General features: G+C 37.5%; 1 protein-coding gene across 1 annotated transcript in view; it reads right to left on the bottom strand.

The window, feature by feature from the left end:
* Positions 1 to 10100: 10100 nt before the first annotated feature.
* The window catches only part of vwa5b1 (von Willebrand factor A domain containing 5B1), a 41568-nt gene continuing 24755 nt past the window's right edge, over positions 10101 to 26913 (bottom strand). The window contains exons 12-22 of the mRNA XM_065285273.1: positions 26463 to 26648; positions 26083 to 26269; positions 25651 to 25844; positions 20808 to 21006; positions 19780 to 20070; positions 19557 to 19694; positions 16945 to 17076; positions 15778 to 15852; positions 15533 to 15602; positions 13445 to 13571; positions 10101 to 12066 (exon numbers count right to left, since the gene is read on the bottom strand). Coding sequence (XP_065141345.1) covers positions 11380 to 12066; positions 13445 to 13571; positions 15533 to 15602; positions 15778 to 15852; positions 16945 to 17076; positions 19557 to 19694; positions 19780 to 20070; positions 20808 to 21006; positions 25651 to 25844; positions 26083 to 26269; positions 26463 to 26648 — 2286 coding nt within the window. The 3' untranslated portion in view covers positions 10101 to 11379. The remainder of the gene's footprint in view (positions 12067 to 13444; positions 13572 to 15532; positions 15603 to 15777; positions 15853 to 16944; positions 17077 to 19556; positions 19695 to 19779; positions 20071 to 20807; positions 21007 to 25650; positions 25845 to 26082; positions 26270 to 26462; positions 26649 to 26913) is intronic.

The raw sequence follows: 26913 nt of genomic DNA, 5'->3' as shown, positions 1-26913 counted from the left end.
TAGGGTTGACAGGCCATGGTCACAAATCAATGTCTTAAAAAATGTCTATATCTAAAATATTTTTGTTTTTGGTTTCAAAAAGACCTGAGGGTGAATACATGCTGACAGAAGTGTCATTTTTGAGTGAACTATTCCTTTAACATCCTAAGACCTGAGCTTTGGTTTGTCTTGTTTCAGATTTCTCCCAGCTATTTGCGGTTAGGAAGAACCAATAAAGATAATAAACAAATATTTTTCTTTGAACATGAAGAAGTGTCATTGTCCACGTTTGTTTACAACAGGTTCTAGTTTCACAGAATTAAGTATTATGGTGCAAGCAACAAAAACATGTCTTAGGAGGTTAATGCTAATCCTAAATCCATCCTCCACATCTCATAAAAAATACAAATCTAATGCCATAAAAATCGATGCTGGTAAACTTGAAAACGGTTCCTCTGAGTCTCTGTGCCATTTTAAATCTGCCTCAAATCTTTCTTTTCACTCATTTATGGAAACTTGCAGTACTTTGGTGATTCACCACAACTCTTCCCATGACATTTCATTACATTACATTTCTTGTCTGCCAAAATATGGATCGCGGGGGCAAATGCTAGCTCTGCTCGGGACATAAACCGCAAACATGGGCCTCAAAGACATTGAAGTATTCAGGCTTTCACTTTTCAAAAGAGCTTCATAAAGAGTTATGTCAAAGTAGGCTTAAAGCTCCGGCATATGAAACAAGGTTGCCTAGAAACAAGATTAAAAAATCCAATCGCATATCCATTTACAGATAAGAATGTTTGCTGGTATATTTTTGTTAAACGCCACGCTGAGCTTGAATAAACTGACATTGCCCACTCGTGGCCTCACCTGCACTTTCTTATCGAACTGGATAACTATTTTTCACAGTTTAAACAAACATTTTAGGCAGATTAATGCCTGCATGACTCCGTGGGGCTCGCCCATGGGTGGGCCCAAATTGTTGGCTTAACTATTAAACCGATAATAGCCTATTCTAAAGCTGGGTGGGCCCAAATTGTTGGCTTAACTATTAAACCGATAATAGCCTATTCTAAAGCTAAAATAATCTTGACAAACTATATCGTTGGAAAACTCTAAGGGGCGGATTATAAAATGCATGATTGAGCTGCTTTATTGATCTTTGCATATATCTGTCCAATTGTTTTGTCTCAATATGCACAGCAGTAATGTTTTTTTGTAAGGTGTGATATCAATTCAACATATATTTGTATGTTACTTTAACTTATAAGAACTAGTTGAAATCGTTAAACTTACCATATTTTCTGGACTATAAGTTGCTCTGGAGCATAAGTCGCATCAGTCAAAAAGTGTTTTGAAGAGAAAAAACATATATAAGTCGCACTGAGACTTGGCCTTAGTTATATTAAAGTTACATTTAGTTATATTTAAGTATTTTTAACAAACATTATAATTCAATAATCCAATACAAACAATAATGCAGCGACAGTAAATTATTAATTTGTGACAGAAATATAGCAAACCAGCGACACCTAGTGGCCTTTGTTGGTAAAACCACCAAAAGTGTGAAAATTTTTTTTCTGATGATTCAAAGAATACATTTTAATCAAAACAAGTTGAGACTTGCTTTATTTTTTTTAAGCATTTTTGGTGTGAAACATTTTCATTTTTATTTTCTTTTAATAAAAATAATGCAATAAAGTAAAAATGTTACATTTAAACTTAAACTGCTATAACTATTTTTTATTTAACTCTTTCCCCCCATTGACAAGTTATCTCGTCAATTAAAAGAAAACGCTTTCCTGCCAAAGACGAGTTTTTACGCAATGCATATTTCCGCTATTATCAACTAGGTGGCGCTTTTACACAACTTATAAAACAATAAAGTACCGTATCCATGGATTGAGAAACAGTAAAAACGTTGTGTATGCTTTAATTATCGTTCTGAATCTGATCTCTCTGATCTCCCAGAAATTTGCTCAAAATTTGGTATTTTTGAAGAAACTTACCTATATAACAATTTATTTATTTATTGTTTTTAAGAGCAGAGGGTCTGTTTCATTTGATATAATGTATGTTTTTTTATATTTAAAGAAGAACATTTTCTGAAAGGCATTAAACTTTTGTGAAAATCATTAAAATGCTGGCGCTGGCTGGCAACTTTATAAAAAAAAAAAAAAACCCTGGCGGGGAAAAAGATTCCAGACACTTCAATAAAAAAGCGTCTTAAAAAGAGACCCAGATTAAGCTTTTAGACCGCAGAATGCCAAAGTTATATTAATTGAAGGTGCACATCACACTCAAAAAGGGGGGCTGACCGTTAAAGAAAAGATGTTTTGGCCAACACACAACCAACAAACAAACCAATGTTAATGACTATTACCAGCAGCTTCCCAGTTGTGAGAAGAAAGGATTCTTCTGCCTTAATTATGAATGAAGAGCATCACATTGTTATCTCTCCTCCTCTGTTGCCATGGTGACCCCTCCAGACCCTTCCACCAACCCGTGAGCAGCGACCGATCCTGTTCAACAGAAACAAAACAGAAACACTATTAAAAATAAAGGTTCTTCACAAGAATGCCATAGAATAACCATTACTTTTTATAGTATAAGGAACTTTTGTGAAACAGAAAGTTTTTAGATGTTTTACAGTACAGCCAAACGTGGTTCTTCTACAACACTGTGTAGCACCTTTGTGTATAACAGGAAAGTGTGCAATTTGGTGTACGATGTTGCTCAGATAAGCAATCTCAAGCTGCTTCTAAGCAGTGAAATAACTTGAAATAAAGTGGCAGAGCCCATAAAGGATATTTTCATGGTTGCCCAGTTATCATTTTTCCGCAGATGTGGCCAATATAGCATTCATTATATCAAAGTTAATGTCTTTTATTGCCATTATTATTTTTAAGTTAGTACGTTCTTGAATGCTTCTCCACAGACTGTATAGACAGAATGCAATGTGGGCAGTGTTTGGACGGCTTTTAAATGCAAAATTGTTTGCTGAGTTGTCTTTTAGTCTTCTTTCCATTACTATGTAAATGCATCACTATATTCTGTAGTTTAGCTATCTAATTGCTCTCTATTCCATTACTATCATTTTACAGATGTTAGATTAATATAGTCATAGAGCAAGCATGATGACATAGCTTTGCTTAAATCACATCTTAGTGTTTTAATGACGTAATGCTGATGCACAAGTTTTTTTAGGTTATTACACTCCAGTGAAGTAATAAACCCAGGCACTCTCTGGATGTCAGACATCATTAAAGTCCTCTGTACATCCCCTGGTTGAGAGTCGACCCCTTCGCACCAAAGCAATGGAGCTCATTAGAGCTCAAACTTGACTGTCTGATTCCCCAGTGAAAACACAGATCCGAATGGAGAGGTGCTCTGAAATTACAGCTTTTGACAGCCTGAAAATTTTTTAATAATTGGGCTTTAGATAATGCGCATAAGAAAAATCACAGAACTCAGAAATAATCTCAACTATTATTAAATCTTCACTGTATCTTGGATATTTCACCTGATATAAAAATTCACAAATGTATCCATTAGTGTTTCAGAAGAGATCTCGGCAATGCCACAAGCTCAGCTCAGATTTGTCACATTTGCAATGTGTCAATATAGATTTTACTATTAACTTACATTTTTTTATAAAAATTACTTTTTATTATACAATCTTGTTGTAATATAAAGTTGTTTTATTTGTTTCTTATTTTTATTTCTCCTGCAATTTTAGGAGAAACATCTAAGACTAATAAATAAAACACAACTGTGAACTCCAAATCTTCTGAGCGAAGAAAGAGCAACACATGAGCAATAAAATTTTCTTCTGGGTGGGTTTTATTGTATTTTCAGAGGGTCATTCAGCATCCATCCTGGAAACCAAACATCGCATGCACTAATTTACAACGTTTTATGACATCAGCCAGTGCAAAATCATAAACAGGAAGCTGCTATATCAGAATGGAAAAATTGACAGAGCTGCTAGCTGTTAAAATAATTCAATTTCACGGCATCGCATGGAAAACTGATAAGATGAGAGTGATGTCTAAACCTTTATCAATAATCTGTTGGGATTTCAAAAAGTGATCCGTCACGGTTTACTCTCGACTGACTATGAAAGTGGACTGAGTCACAGAGAAAACAAAAGAAAACTTAGCTAAATCATGCTATATTGATTCAATAAAAGGGATAGTTCGGCCAAAAATGATATTAAACCCATGATTTACTCACCCCCAAGCTGTCCGAGTTGCATATGTCCATCGTTTTTCAGACAAACACATTTTCGGATATTTTAGAAAATGTTTAAGATCTTTCTGTTCATTAAATGTAATGTTACGGGGTCCATGACCTTCAAGTCCAAAAAAGTGCGTCCATCCTTCACAAATTAAATCCAAACGGCTCCAGGATGATAAACAAAGGTCTTCTGAGGGTAATCCGCGCGGTGTTGTTGTAGAAATATCCATATTTAAAACTTTATTAACATAAATAAATACCTTCCGGTAGCGCCGCCATCTTAGACTCCTCTGTATTCAGGAGAGAGTATTAGCGTAGTGTATGCACTTTTCTTAGTGACGTATGACAAATTCGGAGGGCGGGGGCACAGAGCAGCAGCAGAGAAACCTCCATAGGCTGCGTAAGCGCTCATCCTGAATGCGGATGCGACTAAGATGGCGGCGCTACCGGAAGGTATTTATTTTCATTAATTAAGTTTTAAATATTTACATTTAATATAACATTTGGTAGCAATATGTACCTTTAAGGTACTTATATGAACTCTTTAGAAAAAAGATGTAAGTTTTAAAAGTGTACAGTACCATCCCCGTACATAGGGACCATTTTTGACCATTTTTTCTGACAGGGTAGGGAATCTCTTGATTCGTGCAAATGATAAATCCGATCACAACATAACTGCATGATTTGAAGCTTCATTCATGTCAGTAGCAAACCATAGTAGCATGGATTACATGCTAAAGTCACTAGAGATTTTACATACTAACAATAGTGAAAGTAACACTTCACAATAATCACCGGTTTGACCTCATAATCAGACAAAACTTAAGTTTCTTTTCATTTTTAAGCTCTTGTGTCAAGAGCATTGTTCAAGGTCTCTTAACAATGCTTACAGTTGCCATAGAAACAAGATCAGTAAAAATAAAATCACTCTTGTTTTTGTGCAGTAGGCTATAGCAGTGCTGTACAGTAGTATCTTATTTCTTAGACCTTTCATTCCATCACTTATATTTATGTATTCGGCAGACGCTTTCGATTGAATTTGACTCAGCGTATTTTTGAAACTCAAACCCATGACCTTTATGTTGTTAGCGCTGTGCCCTCTCAGTTACATAAACACAAGCTGTTTAATTAGCTTCTTATTCTTGGCAATCATTATCAAAACAGCAAATAACATCTCCCTGCTGATCATAAACTGAGCATATAAAACAGGTCGAAATCTGGAAGTGTATGCGTTCGTTCTACACTTCAACAACTTTTTAGTAAGTTTTTATGTAAGAAGACTATGGTTGCTTGTGTAAAAGTGTTGGGTAATACAGCTGAGACAAGACATCAGTACAAGACATCAAACGTTCCTGTCAGTGGCAACCTCCTACATCCTGGGATCAGAAGTTCATAGATCATATGTCCATTATCTTTTAATGTATGATGGCTGACTCGGCTGAGGTATTTTGAACAGTAAACTGAGAGGTAAAATTTATCTAAAAAAAATTACATTTCTGACTTTATTTACTCACCCATATGTCAATCCAGACCAACATGACTTTCTTTTTCTTTCTTTATCAGATCAAGTTAAGAAAATTCAACTTCTTATTGGAATTCATTACTAGTAAAAATGTAAAGTTAAAATTACAACTTTGATTTGGGTTTTTTCAACCCAGTATTGGTTAAAAAAAATCCCAGAGCATTGGGTCAAATTAAACCCAGCCATTTAATTAACATAAAATATGTATATCTGACCCAACAATGGGTTAAACAATCCAGCATTTAGAGTTGAAATAACCCAGCATAGGTTAAATTACAATGTTATTTTCAACCCAGCATTCGGTCATAAAGGGGACCAACCCGTTTGTTGGGTTAAATTAACCAAGAAAATGTTTATATTTAACCCAACAATGGGTTTAAACAATCCAGCAGAGGTTAAATTACAACCCAAGGGGCTGAGCTCATATTTTCCCCCAACGCTGGGTTGAAAATAACCCAGCATTTTTAGAGTGAATGTTGAGTTATTTTCAACCCAGTCGTTGGGTTAAATGAACCCAGAAAATGTTTATATTTAAGCCAACAATGGGTAAAAACCACCTAGCATAAAATTACCACCAAATGGGTTGGGTTCGTCCATGTTGACACAATGCTGGGTTGAAAATAACCCAGCATTTTTAGATATTAGAGTCTTTATTATATACAAAAATGTACATATGCAGTACATCCTTACCGTATGTTATCAATTGTGTGGTTCGTATCTGTTTTTCATAGCAGAAACATCTGAAACAAAGCTGATACCTGTAAGTGAATAATAAATGAGATCTCCTGTTAGTCTCCTGAACTGTAAAATATAAAAAACTTTGTTTATTCACAGGATACACAGGTAGATGGATGTCAAATCTACCTACAGACAATGGGGTGGAAGTTTCTTCCATTTCTGGGGTCAAAGGTGAAGAGGATTCTGGATGGAATGGGTTAGAATCCTCTTTTAGATTCCAGCACCTCCTCCCCTCGTGCTTTCTCTCCCTCTATCGGGCATCTGAAGTGTGTTATCATAATCCTCTCTTTCATTCTCTCTTTGTACCCCGCCGAGAGGTAACCGATATGATTAAAGCCTCAGATGTGTCATGCACGCTTCAGGACAGATATTAGCATAACTCATAAAAGAAGAAGTGACAAAGAGATTTCATTGTTTTGAGTTACGGGAATGTTTTGACAGCCAGCTGCGGAGTGAATCCCTACGAATGGGTTATGAATAAGCAAAGACATTTATTTCTCAAAGAGAATCGAGCTGTCGTGAAAGATCCGTAAATGCGGCATTCGGATAAAGAACGCCTTTTTTTCTGAGATTTTTTTTAAGTGTGGTGCAACATCTACTGGCTGTAAGGAGTACTACTGTTGGATTTTAGTAAGGTTACAGGCAAAAAACTGTAATGTGCATAAGACCCAGCTATGAAACTACAGCATCTGCATTAAAGGTGCATTCACACTGACAGCGACTGGTTGCCAAGTCATTGAACTGTTGGTTGCCAGTTTTCAGCCATTCACGTCACTTTGCTTTTAGAAAAAGGCATTGCCAAAGACCTCTGTCACTCATGCTCCTCACATCACCTCTCATTAGAAATGAATGATTTCTAGGTACTTAGCCGCTGGAAATTGCTCTCAGCAAGCTTTAAAAGACTTTTAAAATGAGGAAAGGTTTCCAATTGAGAGACAAAAGGCACTTTTTTCAGCAATACATTTTATTACATGCAGTTACACGGCACTGCACTAGCATGTACGCACAAAGTACAACTGATCTCAAAACGTAACACTTTTCACATAAAAAACGAGCCACCTGCCACCTTCACAAGCACATGTGAGAGGTTCGTTCAGAAGAAAACCTCAAAATTTCCACAAAGCACTCATGCATTAGACAACGGTAACTCCAAAACTCATTGTACTCAATAGCAATACCTGAGAAATCAAAATAATAATTGTGAGAGTAAACTAGCTTCTGTATGTCTCTTTCAGGTTACATTTTTTTAAACAGACTTATTAAATATCTTTACAATTGAATTATTAGGTACAAACTGACATCAACAAAATACTGTAATAATACACAGCAATAAATACAATCAGCAAAAATAAAGAACGACTCGATTACACACCGCAGTAACAGTACGACGTTCATTTCAACAGTCCAAAGATTTCTGCAAAGTTAGGCACTTAATACCGGAGAGCACTTGCATCAATAGAAAGTGTCGTTCCAGTGACGATTTGACATCTTTTACGAGCGTAAAGGCAAACAAATGTACATTGCATGATGGATACAATGTTACGCTAGCTGCGTTTCCATTACAAATTTGCGCAAAACATATGCAATATTTTTTAAATGTCGATAAAAAATTTTGTGAAATGCCGTTTCCACTAACCAATGACATGCGACTTAAACGTAGTTTTTCCTCTCACGATAAGTCATACCAAACATCACGTCGACAGATGGTAGGTTTATCATCACATCCACCGAACTAGCCATTATTTATAATCAAATTTGACGGGGGAGGTTTTTTTTAAACATTAAAGGGACACTCCACTTTTTTTGAAAATATGCTCATTTTCCAGCTCCCCTAGGGGCTGTTTACACTTAGTATTAAGATGTGTTTTCATCGATCGGATCACAAGTGGACGAGAGAGACACATTACGTTTACACCTGGTATTTAAATCTGTCTCTTTTGTCCACTTTCGACCGCTTTTGTCCTGAATACTGTGAGGGGACGGTCCGTGAGACGGTGGGCGAGTCTCTCTGCTGTCATTCAACCTGAGCGGGAGTAATTATGAGTTTATATGGACACAAACTTATATTATGTCGGAGTCCGCTGCTTGTTTAGCAAGTATACATGCTGCACAGTGTTTTGTACGTTTATATGTCGGAGCTTTCTCTGAATTTTCAGCGCAATTGATGAAATAGGATCGCGCAACTTTCACGCTTTCAAAACGAAACTACGGAGAACACCCGCAGTAGTTTTATCAATGAAAGGCTAAAAATAGCGCTGTTCACCGTATGTTCACGCCAGAAGTCAAAAAAAGACGTTAAACTGGTGTTTAATACCTCAGATTAGATAAATGGGCGGAGAGAAGGCGGTCGCGTGTGGCTGTTCGAACACATTCAACCACATTTGCGTTCCGCAACTCCAAAGCGATTCGATCGAAAGTGGTTTCGACTACCTCTGGATGTGGTTGAAAGTGGTCGAAAGTGGACGCGTTCAAAACGTTTTGAACACTGTTTACACCTGGCATTAACGTCGTCCACTTGTGATCCGATCGATGAAAACGCATGTTAATGCCAAGTGTAAACAGCCTCCTAGAGTTAAACATTTGATTTTTACCGTTTTGGAAACCATTCAGCTGATCTCTGGGTCTGGCGGTACCACTTTTAGCATAGCTTAGCAGAATCCATTGAATCGGATTAGACCATTAGCATTGCGCTAAAAAAAAAACAAAAGGAAAAATATCCAAACTCTTTGGTTATTTTTAGTGGAATGCTAATGGTCTAATCAGATTTAATGGATTATGCTAAGCTATGCTAAAAGTGGTACCACTAGACCCAGAGATTGGCTAAATGGATTCCAAAATGGTAAAAATCAAATGTTTAACTCTAGAGGAGCTTGAAAATTAACATATTTTCCAATAAAGTGGAGTGTCCCTTTAATGACAAAAAAAGCCCCTTATACTTGGGAGAGGCGATGTACAGTATGAGGTGTTTCTTGGAGGTAATATATGGGAGTTTTCGCGAAATTGACGTGTTTCCATCAATTTGCGCAAGTTGAAAGATAATGGAAACGCAGAAAGTAACTGCAATTTTTGATGGCTACAAAAAGCCTGAGGTGCCAAATGCCACATACTGTAAAGCAGTAAACCACATCTTCAGCTAAAAAACACAATACTTACTATAAGGCTTTACTTCGTACAATTCATGTCTTTTTTTGGTACAAAACCTTTAAAAGCAGCAACAAGACAGTTTCTTAAAAGATATGCACAAAACATTTTTTAGAGACGGATTAGAAATATGAACAATCATTGCATTTAAGAGATTCAAATTGTAAAGACATGCAATTTTTATTTTGTTCTGGGTCGAAATTTGAACACATAAATGCTTCTGGCGACGCAAGTTTAATTTCACACATAGTTGCGTTCCTACAATGTGTTTAAATATAAATATGCCTTGCAGTCTCAGCGTTGCCACAAGAGGCGCTGTAGCACCTATTTATACTATTTGTGTACATTTTATTTGAACATAACAGCGATAATTAATGGCAAAGGCATTTACACGTTACTCGGACGCCACATTGAGGACTGAGGCATGTTACCACCACTAATGCAAGAACATGTTGTGCGAAAGTCTTAGGCCACCACCATGTAGATTCGGCAAAGTTTTAATGAGCATCCATATTTATTTTTTGCTCTCTTTATTAAGATACAAACAGAAAATACAGATTATGTACGCATACAGGAAATACGTAAAAATATTTTTTTAAATAATCAAAATATAATGGCTTTTTGGGGAAAAGTAAATATTTAGGGGTTGTGTACACCAAAACTTTTACGCCCGTGGTCGGCGCATGTTTTCAATTGTTTCCAATGGAAGCTCGGCGTTTTTCAAATAAGCCAGCAGCTAGCGGTTTTTTTCCGCGCTGAAAACCGGCGCTCAACGGTTTTTCCGCGCTCTGCGCTGAGCGTCGAGAGTTGAAAGAGATTCAACTTTGGGAGAAAAGCTCCGCTCGTCAATGTCAGTTCTCACACGGCCGCCCAATCACAGTGGAGGAGGGGCGGGACATTACCACAGCAACCAACCGGCTCGCAGCTGAAGTATCACAGCTACCAAAGCGCTCAGCTGAAGAAAGCTGGCACTCAGCCGAAAAACAGCTGGCGTTCGGCGTCCTCAAGGCGTTTTCAGCCGCGTTTAAAAGTTTTGGTGTGTCCAGCCCCTTAGTGTTAACCTTTCTTGGCACTAAACACTTCTTAAACTCTTTTAAGGAGAATCAACATTTTAGCTTAGAATTTTTTTGTAATAGTTTTGTAAAACTACATACAAATTTCCTTAATTTTCCAGTTGTATTCTAATAAAGAGACTAATAATTATATATGGTCAATAATATAGCATTGCAAAATATACTTTAATGGTGGCCTAATGGGGCATACAACCAAACGCGAATTCAACGATTTGCGCATACAAAGTCAATGCAAAAGCGCGAATAGACGTGAAAAGACATGAAGAGACGCGAATAGACGTGAACTCGAACGGACGATGCAAATGTCGCAAATAAGGCAGCACGATTGTCACAAAAACGTGATATTCACCTAAAATGTGTCTTTGCGCAAGTTGAAAATATTTGCATGATAAAAAATTAGCATGACACGAAGGTAAATCCCGCAAGTAATGTAGAGCAAGGAACACGATGCTTCGCGTTTGGTGTGCACACAGTATAAGACTTTTGCACTAAAAAATTATTCAACAGCATGCTTGCAATGTGCTGGCAAAGCGTTTGTTTCTGCATTTGCATACTTCTCGCTGTAGGGTAGATGATATGAAATACTGGTACATTCTCTATTCATAAAAACTTAAACGAGATAAACGTAAGTAAATAAAAATAAAACTCTCTTTTAGCATAGTTTAAAGTCGAGTCCCTACCCTGAGCTCACATGCTGTTCGGGTTGTAACACAGCATGTTGAGTTGCAGGTTCTCGTCCCAGTGTCTGAGAATAATGAACAACTGATTGGCTGACGCTTTAACAGACGCCAGGTCTCGGCCCTCTGGGACGATCTGTTCATTTAACCACATGCTGGCCTTAGCGGCGATCAGCTCCCACTCGATGAAGTAACTCGCCGAGCTGTGCTCCAGCCAGGCCAGAGCTACCGCAGTGGCCCACACCATCCCTTCTGTGTCAACCATGCTCTTTTGCAGGCTCCCCGGGGAACCTGGCAGGGGCGCCACCAGAGTTTCAGACTCAGACCCTCGTCCGCTGTCGTACAAAGAGTTGATGGGCGACATCGAAGGCCCGGTTGACATCGAAGAGAAACCGCCTATCAGCGGGGACCCGCAACCCTCGGTTCGAGGGCTACGAGACTGGAAGGAGGACGAAGACGTGTAGGATAGAGGTTCCTCGTATTCGGAATTCAGGTCCAAGTCTTTTGGTGGAGGAGAGGAGCCATGGTGGACCTCCAGGCTCTCGGATCGTCGTGAGCCGGAGTGAGAGGGGTTGGTAAGGCTGATTCTGTGACTGGTGAATGGAGAGGTCCACTTCAGCTTGTCCATGGGCACGTTGATGGCTTCACACAAGGCATCATCCAGCATGAACGCCCCACAAGACAGCTGCAACGACACCTGAAAAGAAAGAAAGAGCATTTGCTTATGTGCTGTTGGGCTATGAAAAAATATGGGTTTGGAATAACGATTAATCGCAATAAAAAAAATACAAGTTTGTGTTTGCATAATATACAGTATGTGTAATTATTATGAATATATAAATATACAAAAATGTATGTATATATTTAAGAAACATTTACATTTGTTTAAAAGTAATTAAAATCACAAACTTTTATTTTGTATTGCGATTAATCGCGATTAATCGCTTGATAGTCAGCGAATAAATGACAACACATTTTTTTTTGTGATGAATTTGTCTTTTAAAGAAATCGTTCACTAAATAAATGAAAAATCTTTCATTTTGATAAACAAGTAAATGCTATCAAAATAAAAACCATACAGTTACAAACATCTCTTCAGGTACTATTTTGCACATGCTTTCAAATGACATTATACCAACCAATTTTGTTGTTTTTTTCCACATTTAAGAGGGAAATTTTCATTACCGCAATGTGTCCATGACTGGATTTGGGTTCTTTGACATGGAAATATTTATAATAAAAAAATCAAAAAAATAAAAAGCTTCAGTGCATGTTATACTATAAACATGAACAGTAAAGAAACATGTGGTGTTTGGTGATCATTGGTAAATGTAGAGCCAATAATAAGGAATATAAATGTGTCCAAGACCAATTTTCTCATCCTCTGCAACAATTTTCAATCATTGTATAAGCCCTCAAGGAACAAAAATTTTTCAAAAAAAATTGTTTGAAGGGACATAATTGACTGTGACACTTAAGATGGCTACCAGGTAAGCAGTTCTTATTTTTTCTCTCAAGATAAAAGTTAAAATTTTACACAATTTTACCTAGACAACTTTTTAGTTCTCATTACCGAAACATGAGTTTGTAAATGCATATATTTAATGTAATATCATGTTGCGGTAATGATAATTTTTGATAATGATAATCTAAAAAATGTAAATAATTCTATAGGAAATATTTTTAAATCCTCTAAAAATAATGGTTATAGTAAGTTCAGACCTTAATCTTATATGTGCAAACAAATTGGCTTCAATGGCTTTTTTAATCCTTTTCAATGGCTTTGTGTAATCCGATTCAAATACGGAAAGCCAAATACGAAAGCATTTAACTTTACATAAGGATCATGAGATATCGATCGTCCCTTGTTAAATGTCATCAGATCTATTATACACTAATATATGTGAAGACTTGCCTTTGCTCGTGAAGTGAATATTGATCAGCTTTATAAAGGTTGTGTGGCGAGTGACCGTAATACTCTCAATGACGTCATTACTAGCGGTGTGAGATGTTTTGTTGAATCTACTGAAAACTCTAGGGAACTATAAAAGCAGAAAATGCAATTGAAGGGATACCAGAGGGATGTAGTCATTGTTGTCATTCTCGCTGTCTCCCATAGAGTTGCTGGTTTTGATTTGCGATCGACTCATGAAGCCCCTGGCGGCTTTCGACAGGAGACGCGCTCGGGTCAGACTCAGCTTGCTAGAGAAAAAAATACAACACCTTTTACTCTAGTGCCGTGATGTCTTTATTAAATCCCCAGGCGTGTTTGATGTGTGTTTAATGTGTGAAACCTATAACCCTTCTTATCCATTAATTTGCCTACTTGAAAGCTTTGCTCCTCATGTTCTGATCATTACTTAAGATGAAGTGACAGCTAGAGAGAGAACTGTGAAAAAGACTCCAGACAAGCAAGGGATGGGGTTTACTTTCATGTCGGTGGTTTGAAGGGAGGGTCATCAGTGAGGAAAATAAGTATTTGAACACTTAGAAATCTCACTTAGAAATCATGGAGGGGTCTGAAATTGTCATCGTAGGTGCATGTCCACTGTGAGAGACATAAAAATAGCATCATTTGTTTGGCCTGAGCGTCACATCACCTAACAGCTGTCCTTCCACTTTTAAAATGGCTGCTACAGCCCTGATTTCTGCCCATATATACAGGGGTCTGCACAGAAATAGTGTGACTGCGGCATTAGAATGGAAACCAGTTAAGCTACACTAACGTCTATGGGTTTTAAACTTTTACATAACTATTTTAATCACACACGTAACAGTGCTTCACTTGAAAACATAAGAGCGTGGGTCAAAGCAAGAGCAAAGAAATTAAAGTAGCATGCCCACACTTTTTAATGCCACACAATTTATTAAAAGTGTGTGACTAACATCCGATTTTCCCACTTCCTTAGGCTAAAATATCCCACATTTAAGGGAAACCTTTTAAACCTTTGACGTCAACAGACCCAACACTTGAATAATTGACTCAATTAACTGTAAGAGAGCAGTTAGGTACTCCACATAACAAGGAAATGTTTTGTAGAAGTGTATCGTTCTGAATGATTAGTCTTTAAATCTTCAAAATCACAGATTGTTGAAGACTAAACACGGCAAAAAACGACTTTCTTACTTAACATTTTTGTCCTGTTTTCAGTACAAATATATAGAAATTCTTAAATTAAGATGCATTTTCTTGATGAGCAAAATGACCCAAGAAATAGTCTAGTTTTTAGATAAAATATATCAAATTTAAGTGAATTTGTGCTTAAAACAAGCACAAATATTTCCCAATGGGGTGAGAAAAAAATCAAAAAAATAAGTTTAAGTTTTTCTTAAAAGCTTAATCCAAGATAAAAGTTCTCACCCCATTGGCAGATATTTTTTGCATGTTAAAAGCACAAATTCACTTAAATTTTAGATTTTTTGTCTTGATTTCAGAATTTTTTGATATTTGTACTGAAAACAAGACATTAAGAAAGTCATTTTTGCCATGAATCCGGAAAAAATTATTTTCAAGAAAAAAAAATCTTAGTATTTTTGTCTTGTTTTCAGTAAATATATCTGAAAATTCTTAAATTAAGATGCTTTTTCTTGATGAGCAAAACGACCCAAGAAAATAAGTCTAGTTTTTAGACCAAAAATATCAAATTTAAGTGATTTTGGCAATAAAACAAGCAAAAATCTGCCAATTGTTTTTTGTTTTTTGCCTGACCCCATTGGCAGATTTTTTTGCTTGTTTTATGCACAAAATCACTTAAATTTGATATATTTGGTCTAAAAACTAGACTTATTTTCTTGGGTCATTTTGCTCAACTTAATTTAAGAATTTTTAGTTATTTTTACTGAAAGCAAGACAAAAATACAAATATTTTTTTTCTTAAAAATCATTTTTTTCAGTGTACATTCGCACGTCTTTGTGGTCACTGGTCATACCATCCATCTAAACATTACCCATCTTTAATCTTTTTAATGAGCACTGCTGTCTGCTCATGCTCATGTTGAACTCATTACATGCGCACACAGAACAACAAAGTCAATCAAAATGCAAATTCGGCCCATGACGCAAAACAATAAAGTCGCAAAATCTGTTGAACAACACATCTGTGCTTTTTGATTTACAGTGTTTGAAATGCATATCTTGATTTGTGGTTTGCAATGCATCCTACCTGGCTGAGAAAAGACTCTCAGTGGATCTCTGCGAGGAATCAGAGGTCACTGATGGTGTCCGCTGAGAGCCTGAAAGACAAGACAGGTTGGTACGACCCAGTACAAAGGATGCTCGACAAACTTTCCCATATGTTCCTCAAGATCACACCAAATGAAGTGAATATGGTTGTGCTGCTCGAGTGATACATCTTAACCGAGTTAACGGATACAAACAGAAACCAAACAACAGTTGAGATAAATTCACCTTCAGTGACACTACATCTGTCCCCACTGGAGGATGAGGATGTTTTGCGAGAGGAATGAGATCCATCTTCCAAACCTGTACAACACAGAACAGTTTTAGGGCAAAACTGTTGTTGACATCAGTTAGGTTTGTTGGGTTGGTAAAAGCCGGTGGACAGTGTAGTCTTTTATGCACCAAAGTCTTGCATAATTAGACACAAATTCTATTGGTGGATTTTTTTATAACTCTGAAGGTAAAGAAAAATATACAAAACTTTCTATTTTATTTTATTTTTAGCCTTTCTTTAGTCGTTACCTGGTTACAGTGATAACAGCCGCATCACAGAAAAACTTCAGAGAGTATTGCATTAAAACAGACCTGGGGTCTGTATGAAATTGAACTCTGGTTCAAGACTAAGCAATCGAACCGTGTGATGCAATTAGGGCTGTCACAATTATTACATTTGGCTGACGGTTAATTGCCTAATAAATTGTGACGATTATGACAATTAATTGTCTGTGTTATTTTTTGACATTTAATTCTCATACATTTTTTGGTTTGTTCATGAAATTATTTTCACACATTGTTGTGAATATTTAAATTAGATATTAGTAAATATTAATACACATAACATAATTTACAAGTAATTATTTAATGAAAATATCTAAAAAACTGAAAATTCTTCATAAGAAATAAACACAATAAAGTGTCTGAAATCGAAAATAACCCGACTATACCAGAACAGGCCTTAAATAGTAGCCAATCCTACTAAGGTCATATTAGTACTGGACCACATGTCTGTAGTGCCTGCAAAAAAATCAATTCCTTACAGATCCTTAAGAATAGCGTCCTTCACTTACCTAAATTTGGAATTGCTGTTTTGGAAATGTATGTTTTACCTGGCAGTTTATACTGCTTATCAAAGTTTTGCAGCATTTCTTTAAATGCTGTTTTTCCACTGTGGCTGTGCTATGTTTGCAGCCCCCTTTGTGTTTTTTAGAGAGATGTGCAATCATTGCGGTGGTCTGCGATGAGGTCAATCAATAGTGATGAGACAATAATTTAATAATTGTGACAGCCTTAGATGCAATACGGATTTATGCATCTCTTAGCCATTCAAGTTTCTTGTGATTGCTCTGTAAAACTTGTAGATGGGATAAATAGTTAATATTGTGTGTTCGTTCTTACTGCTGGGTAATGCTACATCATTTTGCTCGGGTAAACCGCCGGACTGTGATCGACCCAGACCCACAGAGTAACCAAGGTACTTCCTGCTGCCACAGCGGGAACTGCAGTGTGAACTGCGTTTATGATCCTCCCCTGAAGACAAACAAACACACACTCATTACCATAATTTAATATTGTGCTTAAACCTGGAATGACTCTCACACAAAATCACACTGATCCAACGTTTCCTCTAAGCAACATAGATGATACTGTATACTAGGGATGGGCAATATAAACGATATGCAATATAAACAATACAAAATTGGCATACGATAGAGATTTTAATTCTATTGCACTTTAGAATTAAAAATTGATTATCGCGATAATGCGTGTTGATGACGCTATCTACCCGTGAAATTTAGAGCCACGAGCTGCAGCCGGCTGCAACGCATAATCATATTCGTCATTTTGAATAAACATGGCTAAAAGCATCAACGAAACAGAGGAGCTCGTGAAAAAGACCGATGCAACATCTATTATTTGGACTTGGTTTGGATTTAAGCCATCCAACAAGCAGCAGGAAAATATACTCTGTAGAGCAGGGGTGTCCAATACGTCGATGGGAATGCCGGTAGATCGCACATAAGTTAACTGCTGCTTCACGTGCAAAATTGGCATTATGGACTTAGAATAAACACTTTTTCTAAGGGTTTTTATAACGTGTTCTGAAACGAGTCTATTAAAAGCATTATACCGCAATACATATCGCTATCGCAAGAGGCTGCAATGTATATCGCAAAATGGATTTTAGGCCATATCGCCCATCCCTACTGTATACCAGTTCAAAAGTTCAGGGTCGGTGTACTGTTTTTTTTTTTTTGCCATCTTGAAAACCTTTTTATCTGAAGCCATTTGTCTGAATAAATGAGGTCAGCTATGTGGGTTTAGAAACACATTAATGATAAACTTACCCTATTTAAATTGCATATTAATCCGCGAATCGGATGCGAGGCGAACCGCGGATCCGTCACTGCACTATCCAAAGCTTCAGATGAATGGCACAGCAGCGGCTGGTGCAGTCGACATGTATGTTCGCGGCCGCGCGCACGGAGCAGATACGTCACGTGTTACGTCGTGGGCAGGTTGTAGGTAACGGAGGGAGGGGTATGAAAGCGAGCTCATCAGACGTTTCCTAAAAGTAAACATTGTTCACGAGCTCAGCGGCTCGAGTCCGAGTCGAGTCTGAAGTCTTTGAGGACGAGTCTCAAGTCGAATCTGAAGTCACTGTGTGTGCGACTTAAGTCGCACTCGAGTCCAAGTTTCAAACTCGAGTCCCCATCTCTGGCGCCACAATAACAGCAACCATCATTTACGGACATTTTAACAGTTTATAACAGTTCAGTATATAACAACAATATAAAAACACGTTAAAATATCTCTCATACTTTTAAAAATGCAGCGTTTATTTGATCTTGATGAATCATACTGTCAGCGATGTAAACACGACAGCTTTCTTCTTCGATCAAACGGCTTTGTGTTTTTTCTAGGCGGACAATTAAAGATCCCGACACAAACATCTCCCACAAATCCTGTGTAATTCAACCAATCAGCGGACGACTTTGAATCTGCTGAAGTGTTTCCAAATAAGTGTATGCATCAGGCGTTCCACCAACGGTTGCCATTAGCAACTGTTGTGGCTCGAGACATGTTCTCTTGTTTTTTAACAAGTTTAATGTTTAATTGTGAGTTGTCCCTGTTTCAAATAAATACTTTCCATTCCATTCCATTCCATAGCCAGACTAATGTGTTTTTATATTGTTGTTATATACTGAACTGTTATAAAATTGTTAAAACGTCTGTGAATGATGGTTGCTGTTATTGTGGCAAAATCTCCACACCCCTAAACATGATGCCACACAAAGCGAAACGTGATTGGTTGTTTTATGTGTCAGTCATTTGGCCTTTTTTATTTAATAAAATGCTTTGTTTTATTTTATGTTATTTTATTTATTTATTTTTTATTATTATTATTTTTTTATTATTATTATTATTTATTCTTATTTATTTTTTATTATTTTTATTTTTATTTTTTATTTTTTCTGTTTTTTTTTTTTTTTTTTGTATCATTTTATTTTATTTTACTTTTTGTATTATTTATTTTTTATTTTATTTTTGGCCTATGGCTAGACGTCTCTTAAATTTTCACTGACAGCCCAAATCTTGTCTCGTTTTGCCTACGTTTGGGTTGTGTTTGGATGGATATTTACCTAGACGGTAAATTCATTTCTATCATTACAAAGCACAAATCTATTAAAAAAATTGTGTAAAATGGATGACTTGGGCGAAATAATAAAAAAACAGCCAATAAGAGTTCAGAACAGCTGAACTCCTTTAGGCTGTTTTAAAAGCATGTCAAGGTGAAGAGGCTGGTTGATTCAATTTGTGGAAATTTAAGGCAAATGTTGACTATGTTGAAGATCCAAAAATGTATAGTTTTGATCTATTTTATTTTGTAGTAACATGAACAAGAATGAGTAGGTGACCCTAAGATTTTGAACGGTAATGTATACAGTGATGCAGTACTGTATATCAAATTGATAATCACTAGAAACTTAAAGATTATTGAGATTTACCAGGACGGCTGTACTCAACACCAGTAGGTAAATATTCATTGCTGTCCAGTTCGATGGGTACAAACGCTGTGTATTTGCTCAAGATGTTGCAGGCTTTGCTAGTGTGGATGGCATAAAGCTGGTACCTCCTCCCAGAACCTAGGAGGGAAATGACAGGGAACTTAACCTGAGGTTGACCCACAACAGCTTTCTTATATAAAACACATCAGCTCCAGTTTCTTACCATGCTCAATCTCGCATTCTTTATCTGCCATGTGTTCAAAGTCTTGAATAATCGAACGCGCTGCCAGATGATGAAAGGTTTCGTTCCACAGTTCTTCATGAACCTTCTCCTCTCGTTCTCGGCCTTTAAGGTAAGGCTGAATGTCAAAGGACACCTCCCATCTCACAGGTTTTCCACACAGCAGTCCCGATACAACCGCTTTGCAATCTCCCTTCCCTCGAGCAGCCCGAAATTCTGGAGCGTGAGGATCTTGGGGCGTTTCGACTTCGCAAAGCTGATGCGTGTAACCATCTGTTACAATAAATATGTTGTTCTGAGCATTAACAGATGTCACAACAGTCGCAACAAAACACTTAAGACTGGCAAAGCTGGTTTAACTGGTGAACAAATTGCATGACTAATATATTTGTTGTTTTACATTTTACTGGTTTTCCAAAAAAAACGAGCTTTGAAAGACACAAAAGTGGATCGCCGACTACGTTTCTCTCCAGTGGGCGTAGTTATAATAATAGTAGTACTATGAAAAGTTGCCTGTATCCACTTTTGTGTCTTTCAACGCTTGTTTTTTGGGGTCGACAGCTTATAAAAATGTATCTCTGGGATTTTTGGCCTGTTAGCTGTGCATCCTGTCACATAGCAGCTTTTGAGCATTATTTTGCTTTTTGTTATAATCCAAAAATGACAAGGAGGCGGCCTCTCGCAATACAAAGTCAATGGAAATGGATGGATTGTTCCCCCCGGTGGGTGTGATTTTCTGTTTATGACGCGTTGCGCTCTGTCTCTATAAATCTGTTGTTGTTAAATCTAACATTTCATTCATAAAAGCATTATGATTTTTCCTTCGAGTAAGTGATTAGCTAATTCACAGATGGTTTATCATCATGTGGTAACTTAGTGTATGCTATAGGGTAAAGTGCTCTTATGCTCACACAATGCGGCTGATTACAGGTATTTAAAATACTTAGTTAAAAGCAGCAATAAAAAAAAAACTTTATTTCTATTCTAGAGGACTGCCGTAAGCCACTGACCTGCATCACCAGTGCTGCCTAAAGATGGACTGTCTGTCGAAGATCTGGAGCCATTCTCCACAGGAGGACCCTGTGCTGAGGGGCCGGGTGGGGTCTGATCTACCTTTGCTTCTTCCGGGAGCCCCTCTTGCTGTGGAGGTTTATGACCAGGCGTAGGTCGGGCTCTTGAAGACGTCGCACACAGGCTGGCCAACTGAGGCTGTTGGAGAAAAGGCAAACAGGCCATTAGTCAAACACGATTCACAGGAACAGCCACCTGTTTTGCCTGGCTGCAGTACAAGGTAAAAAATATTTAGCAAAGTAATAGTCGTTGATAGAAGAGTTGATGAAGTCAAAGCTGCTGGCAATCAAAAAATAATAATTGCACAATCGTGAGGGATGCACAAATTAAGCCTGGAGTATAGTTTGTTTTTCTTTACGGTCAAATTTGCAAAGCATAGCTAATAAATGTACACAGATGTTCAACGCATACGCATTGCGCTAAAATGAAATACCTCTCCTGGCATACATACTCCTGTATGGTGTGACCTATGTGTAGAAAGTACTATGCACGGTTAGGTTATAAAATCCGGCGGTTGCGTACAGTGGGCGCGTTCTATTTTGAGTATATTCGCAATGTATGTGGAGCGTCGTGTATGTGTTAAAACTTAACTTTATTTCAAACTTAGTTTTTTTTACAAATTTAACAATTTTTCTTTCATGTTTTTCACTTAGCTTCAATATTATTCCTACTTGTAAAATTAGCCAAAATGTTTCAGCATTAATAAGTAATTTAAATCCGCAATTGGTTATTTTATCGTTAAAAATTATAAAAAAAACTGGGTATATAAATAGTTAATGTTAAATAGTGGGCCTGGGGTGATAAATCGTGCGATTATCTTGTTTTGCCTTAAAATGAATTACGGTACAATGCTGCTACATCCAAAAGCCAGAGGGCGCTCTTGTGCAGAAACTCAATATGCACCGCAAAAGTAGTACTATTTACACACGCATCTCAAGAAAAAAACCTATAAGCATATTTGTATAGCTATTCTTCAAACCTACTAACAGTATTTTCATGAAAATAAAGAATAATTGAAGAGTTTGGTATCAAAACGCGATAAACGCCAAAAAATTTGTTACTGCCAAAATCAGTATTGTATCTGGTCAGTATTAAAAAGTAAATTCATAATTTTTCCGCAAAATCCAATATCCGCTCTGTTATTCTGTCATCTTTTCTCTCTTTTTTCCAAACTGCGACAAACACCAGTCCTCCTTCTCTGCAGAATGCAATAAATCCGCTCAACCAATCACAGCGCACCATTCCACGCATTGTAAACAACAATGGCGGCGCGTTGAATTCACACGGAATCCTAGTTTTCCTCATCTACTTTGTGATCAACAAAGAAAAAGTAATTTTGATGGAATTGATAAACCTGTGGCGGGGAAGAAATGTAAACCATCACAATCGGATAATTTACGCGAGAGGCACTCGGGTGAAGGAAAAATGCCGGCTGTTGCTTGTTCTCCCGATATTAGTTGTCACGTCGGATTTCCCAGGAAATGTCAGTAATAAGTAAATCGTAAAAAAGACCTGCAATTTTATGTTGCAGACAGAGATGGCAACAGAGAGTCAAAAGTTACAATTTGCACCTTTAAATAAAAGCATAAAGTAAAGAATGTAAAAATGGCTAAACGTAAACTTACAAATTGTCAGATTCTTCTCCACCACTTAGCTATAAGTGCAATCAAACCATCTTTTCTGTATACTAAGTAAATACATAAAATAAAATTACATAGCCAAGACTAACTAGTCTAGACTAACATTTTATTTATCTGCCAATATCAAGCCTAATATTATAGTATCCGACATGTAGGCGGCAAGTAGCAAAAGAAAATCTAATTTATTTCTTATGTAGAGGCGTTTATAAACATAATGATTATTTAAAATGCTGGTAACCATCCAGTTCCTATTCCCATTGGTCTCTAATCACAATTTAATGACAATTTGCACCATGAAAAATGTATTCATGAAGAGCTCGTAAGGACCATTAAAGTCATTATTACGCGCATTGAGGGGAAATCAGGGACTCTTGTTATTACCCGCAGCTAATCTGTAATATTTCTGCTGCAATATTAATAACATTTCCATAGGTGATGAGCACATCCAAGACTATTGATACCGCATCACCTCTTTCAATAAAATGACACTTAAAATCCATGAGGGCCACGATAAGATTTCGTCACAGTTGTCAGTAACTAATTGTACCCTTCGGGACAGATTGGACAGGCGTTCAATATCAGATTCTGCAGGGTGCCAACAATGCAGAAGTAAGGCTGGATCTATTTAAATCGAAATATAATGCCAAGAAACAGTAGCATTGAGTGCCGAGTGTGTTGCCATTATCTCAGTGGGAAATGCATTGCAACAAAGTACCACGGTCTCTTAGGAAAGCAGATGTGAGCTTATTTACAGTTTTCTTGCAAAGGTCGGCGTGTGTAGAGAATCCTAATAATTTTCATGAAATGAGCACGGCCATTATTATTAGTCACAGCGAATGCACACCTTTTCTTTGGTCCTGATTGCATTTTCATTTTTGTAACCCACATGACTTTCTATTCAAACATCTCACGTCTTTTTTGTGGCAGGCGTCTGCCTTATTTCTCCCACGAGACTCCAAAGGTAAATTCGGATGTTGGGAGCGTGGCCACGCATCACAATGTAATCTAATCTGCCCCACCGGCACTCATTTTTGTAAGGGTATTTTCTTTACTCTGCTTAAACATCTAAACTCTGTTTGTGTTTATGTCGCAATGAGAAGATTCAAATCTCATCATTTGCTCACAGTGCTCAGAAATGAGTTCAAACAAGCCTACTGAACAAACAGACGAATCTATGGAGCTTCCAGTTTCACATCGCAGCAGATGCTTTAGCTAAAACAGATGGTGTGGTGATGACTGCCTTCAGATATTGAAGGCTTTCTGTCAAAACACATACTGTTGCACAAAAAAAATCACGTAACACTACTAATGCTGCGTTTACACCAGCCGCGGTAGAGGCGGCAACGTGGGTGATTTACATGTTAAGTCAATGCAAAGACGCGATTAGGCATCCTGCGGCGCGGTACAAGTGGTAGGCACGGCACGCATGGTGCGGAAGGCGCGACGCATTATGCGCGAATTGAGCGTTGCCACGTGAAACGGCCGAGTTGAACAATCTGAACTTCGGCGGATTTCCGCGCCGTGTTAACCAATCAGGACCTTGCAGTACTTGTGACGTGATTACAGGAAGCGAGCGGAGTCTCAGCAGAGTCGCAAAAGCCCCTCCCATAACGCAGATTTCCGTGTGAATGTCTTGAATTACTACAATTTCATGCGCGGCTTTCACGAGCAAATAAACAGAGTAAACTCAAATGTTCAAGTGTCCAACTAGTTTTTGCCGTGGCTGGTGTAAACGCAGCATAACATTTACACGGGCCGCAGGGGCGTCAGTTTGTGTTGAAACGTGGTGGGGACAAAAGATCAGATGAAAAAACATTACAGCAGGACGGGAAAAATATTGAATAATGTCGCATCAAAAATGGCCATAACATAGGCCAGTCAACAACACACAAATACTCAGCATAAAACCCTCAACAATGTCGACTTTTGTCTTGTTTTCAGTAAAAATATAAAAAAAATCTTAAATTAAGATAAATTAAGTCTAGTTTTTAGACCAAAAATATCAAATTTAAGTGATTTTGTGCATAAAACAAGTAAAAAAATATGCCAGTGGGGTAAGCAAAAAAAATCTTGAACATTTTTCTTAAACACTAAAATCAAGAAAAAATTTTGATTTTCAGATATTTTGCTTGTTTATGCTCAAAATCACTTTAATTTGATATTTTTGGTCTAAAAACTAGACTTAATTTATCTTAATGTAAAAAAAATTGATATTTTTACTGAAAACAAGACAAAAGTGCTAAGAATTTTTTTTCTTGAAAATGATTTTTTGATTATTACTTTCTGACTCATTATTTTTGTCTTGTTTTCAGTAGAAATATCTAAAAATTCTTAAATCAAGATATTTTTTCTTGATGAGCAAAATGATGTAAGAAAATAAGTCTAGTTAAAACAAGCAAAATTATCTGCCAATGGGGTGAGAAATTTTTGCTTAAATTAAGTGTTTAAGAAAAAAAGAAATCTTATTTTAAGATTTTTTTTCTCACCCCATTGGAAGATAGTTTTGCTTGTTTTAATCACAAATTCACTTAAATTGTATATTTTCTTGTCTAAAAACTAGAATTATTTTCTTAGGTCATTTTGCTCATCATGAAAAAGCATCTTAATTTAAGAATTTTTATATATTTCTACTGAAAACAAGACAAAAATAGCAGTGAAAGTCGCTTGATTTTTCAGAACATTTTAACCAAATGCTTTTAAAAAGTGGTGGGAACAAAATCAGCCACTTCAAAAAGTGGTGGGGACATGTCCCCAGCGTCCCCAGTGTAAATGACACCTATGACGGGCCGTCAACGCTTCTCATTCACTTTGAATGGGTGATGTCATGCATTGTCAAACTGAATTGTGGATCTGTCAGTGTCACTCACTGCCGTTGCGCAACAAAAGTTCAACATTTCTCAACTTTTTAAGCGCCAACGCTGGCGTCAGCCAATCAGATCACCTTATTTAAATAACCTAGTGTAGAGCAAGCCAATTACGTTTATGCAAGACCGGAGAACAAAGGAGCATGTGTTGCGGCCACTGTGATTGGCTGTTACCCACTCTTTAGACACGCCCTCAAGCGTTGACACCCCGTGTGAATGTACCGTAAGAAAGAGATACAGTTTTTACAAATCAACTAACAGGTTTAAGATTTACCCACCTGGTAGTCTATTTTCCACTGAGACCCATGATCGGCCTGACCAGTGAGCTCCTGGACCTTTGCTCTTCTAAGAGGATTCTTCCCAACTACCGAGTTGGGGTCGCTTGGAGTATAGACCTTCTTTGTAGGGTTGTAATCTATAATCTGATTGGTGCTGTATGCACGTCTTCTCGGTGAGGTGGCCGTGTCACTTCCTGTGAAAAAAAACCTCTAGGTCAAAAGGTATTCCCCATGCAGAGCTGTACTACACAAAAGATATTTTAATATTAACAAGATGCGTCACATTGTAAATGGGGCAGATCGCCAATTGTCAACCGTTATAGAATGACATCCTCTGGCAGTATATGACAGGTCTTGCTGTAACAAGACCCGGAGGCATTGCAAACATGGCAGCACAGTGACACAACTTCCTTAAAAAGATTTTAACCATACCCATGGCGTCTTGCTCAATGGCGACAGGACTGCTCTCAGACATAGTATCCTGGCAAGCATCAAACAGTGAGGCGACCTGATTGTCTCTATCAGATGAAGCCTTCCCGCCGTCATCCTCCTGAGAATGGTAGAAGACAGAACTGGCCGACTCGTTGGAGCGCATCATGCTGTATCGCCTTCGCTTGTCCTGATACGCAAAAGAAAGACATGAAAGACTTACAGGATCGGCAAAACCACAAGCCGGGAATCATACTCGGGTTGGCGAAAGTGCGTCTGGACTATATGTCGGTGCACTGCCCACTACACCATCAGCTCCGACTTTGTATCATACAATAACGAAAAATAGCAAATAACATTTTTATTTTGGACTCACTACTCACTGATTTAGGGTTGGAGTGATGTCTGGAAGTATCACAGACCACGCTGTATCCGATCAATCGGTCACCAGGGAACAGACAGGTCGCTCCCACTGGAGAAAGCAAGATCTCCTTTGTCTCTGGATACAGCCACTCGATAGAGATGTCAGTCAATACTGATGTCATAGACTTCTTCAAAGACTTAATCATCTGTTGGTCCAAAGACACAAATGGGTGATTCTCGCATAATTAGACTTATGAGGTGTCATGAAACATTTTGATTAGTAAATACTATCAAAATAAGAGGCATACAGTTACAAACATCTCTTCATGTACTATTTTGCACATGATTTCAAATAACATCATCCAAACCAATTTTGTTGTTTTTTCCACATTTAAGGGGAACATTTTTCATTATCGCAACGTGTCCATGACTGGATTTGGGTTCTTTGACATGGAAAATTTATAATTAAAA

The sequence above is a fragment of the Paramisgurnus dabryanus genome, chromosome 21 (assembly GCF_030506205.2).
Source record: "Paramisgurnus dabryanus chromosome 21, PD_genome_1.1, whole genome shotgun sequence".
NCBI lineage: Eukaryota > Metazoa > Chordata > Actinopteri > Cypriniformes > Cobitidae > Paramisgurnus > Paramisgurnus dabryanus.
Note: the sequence above shows the minus strand (reverse complement) of the source record. Positions and strands in the feature narration are given on the sequence as shown.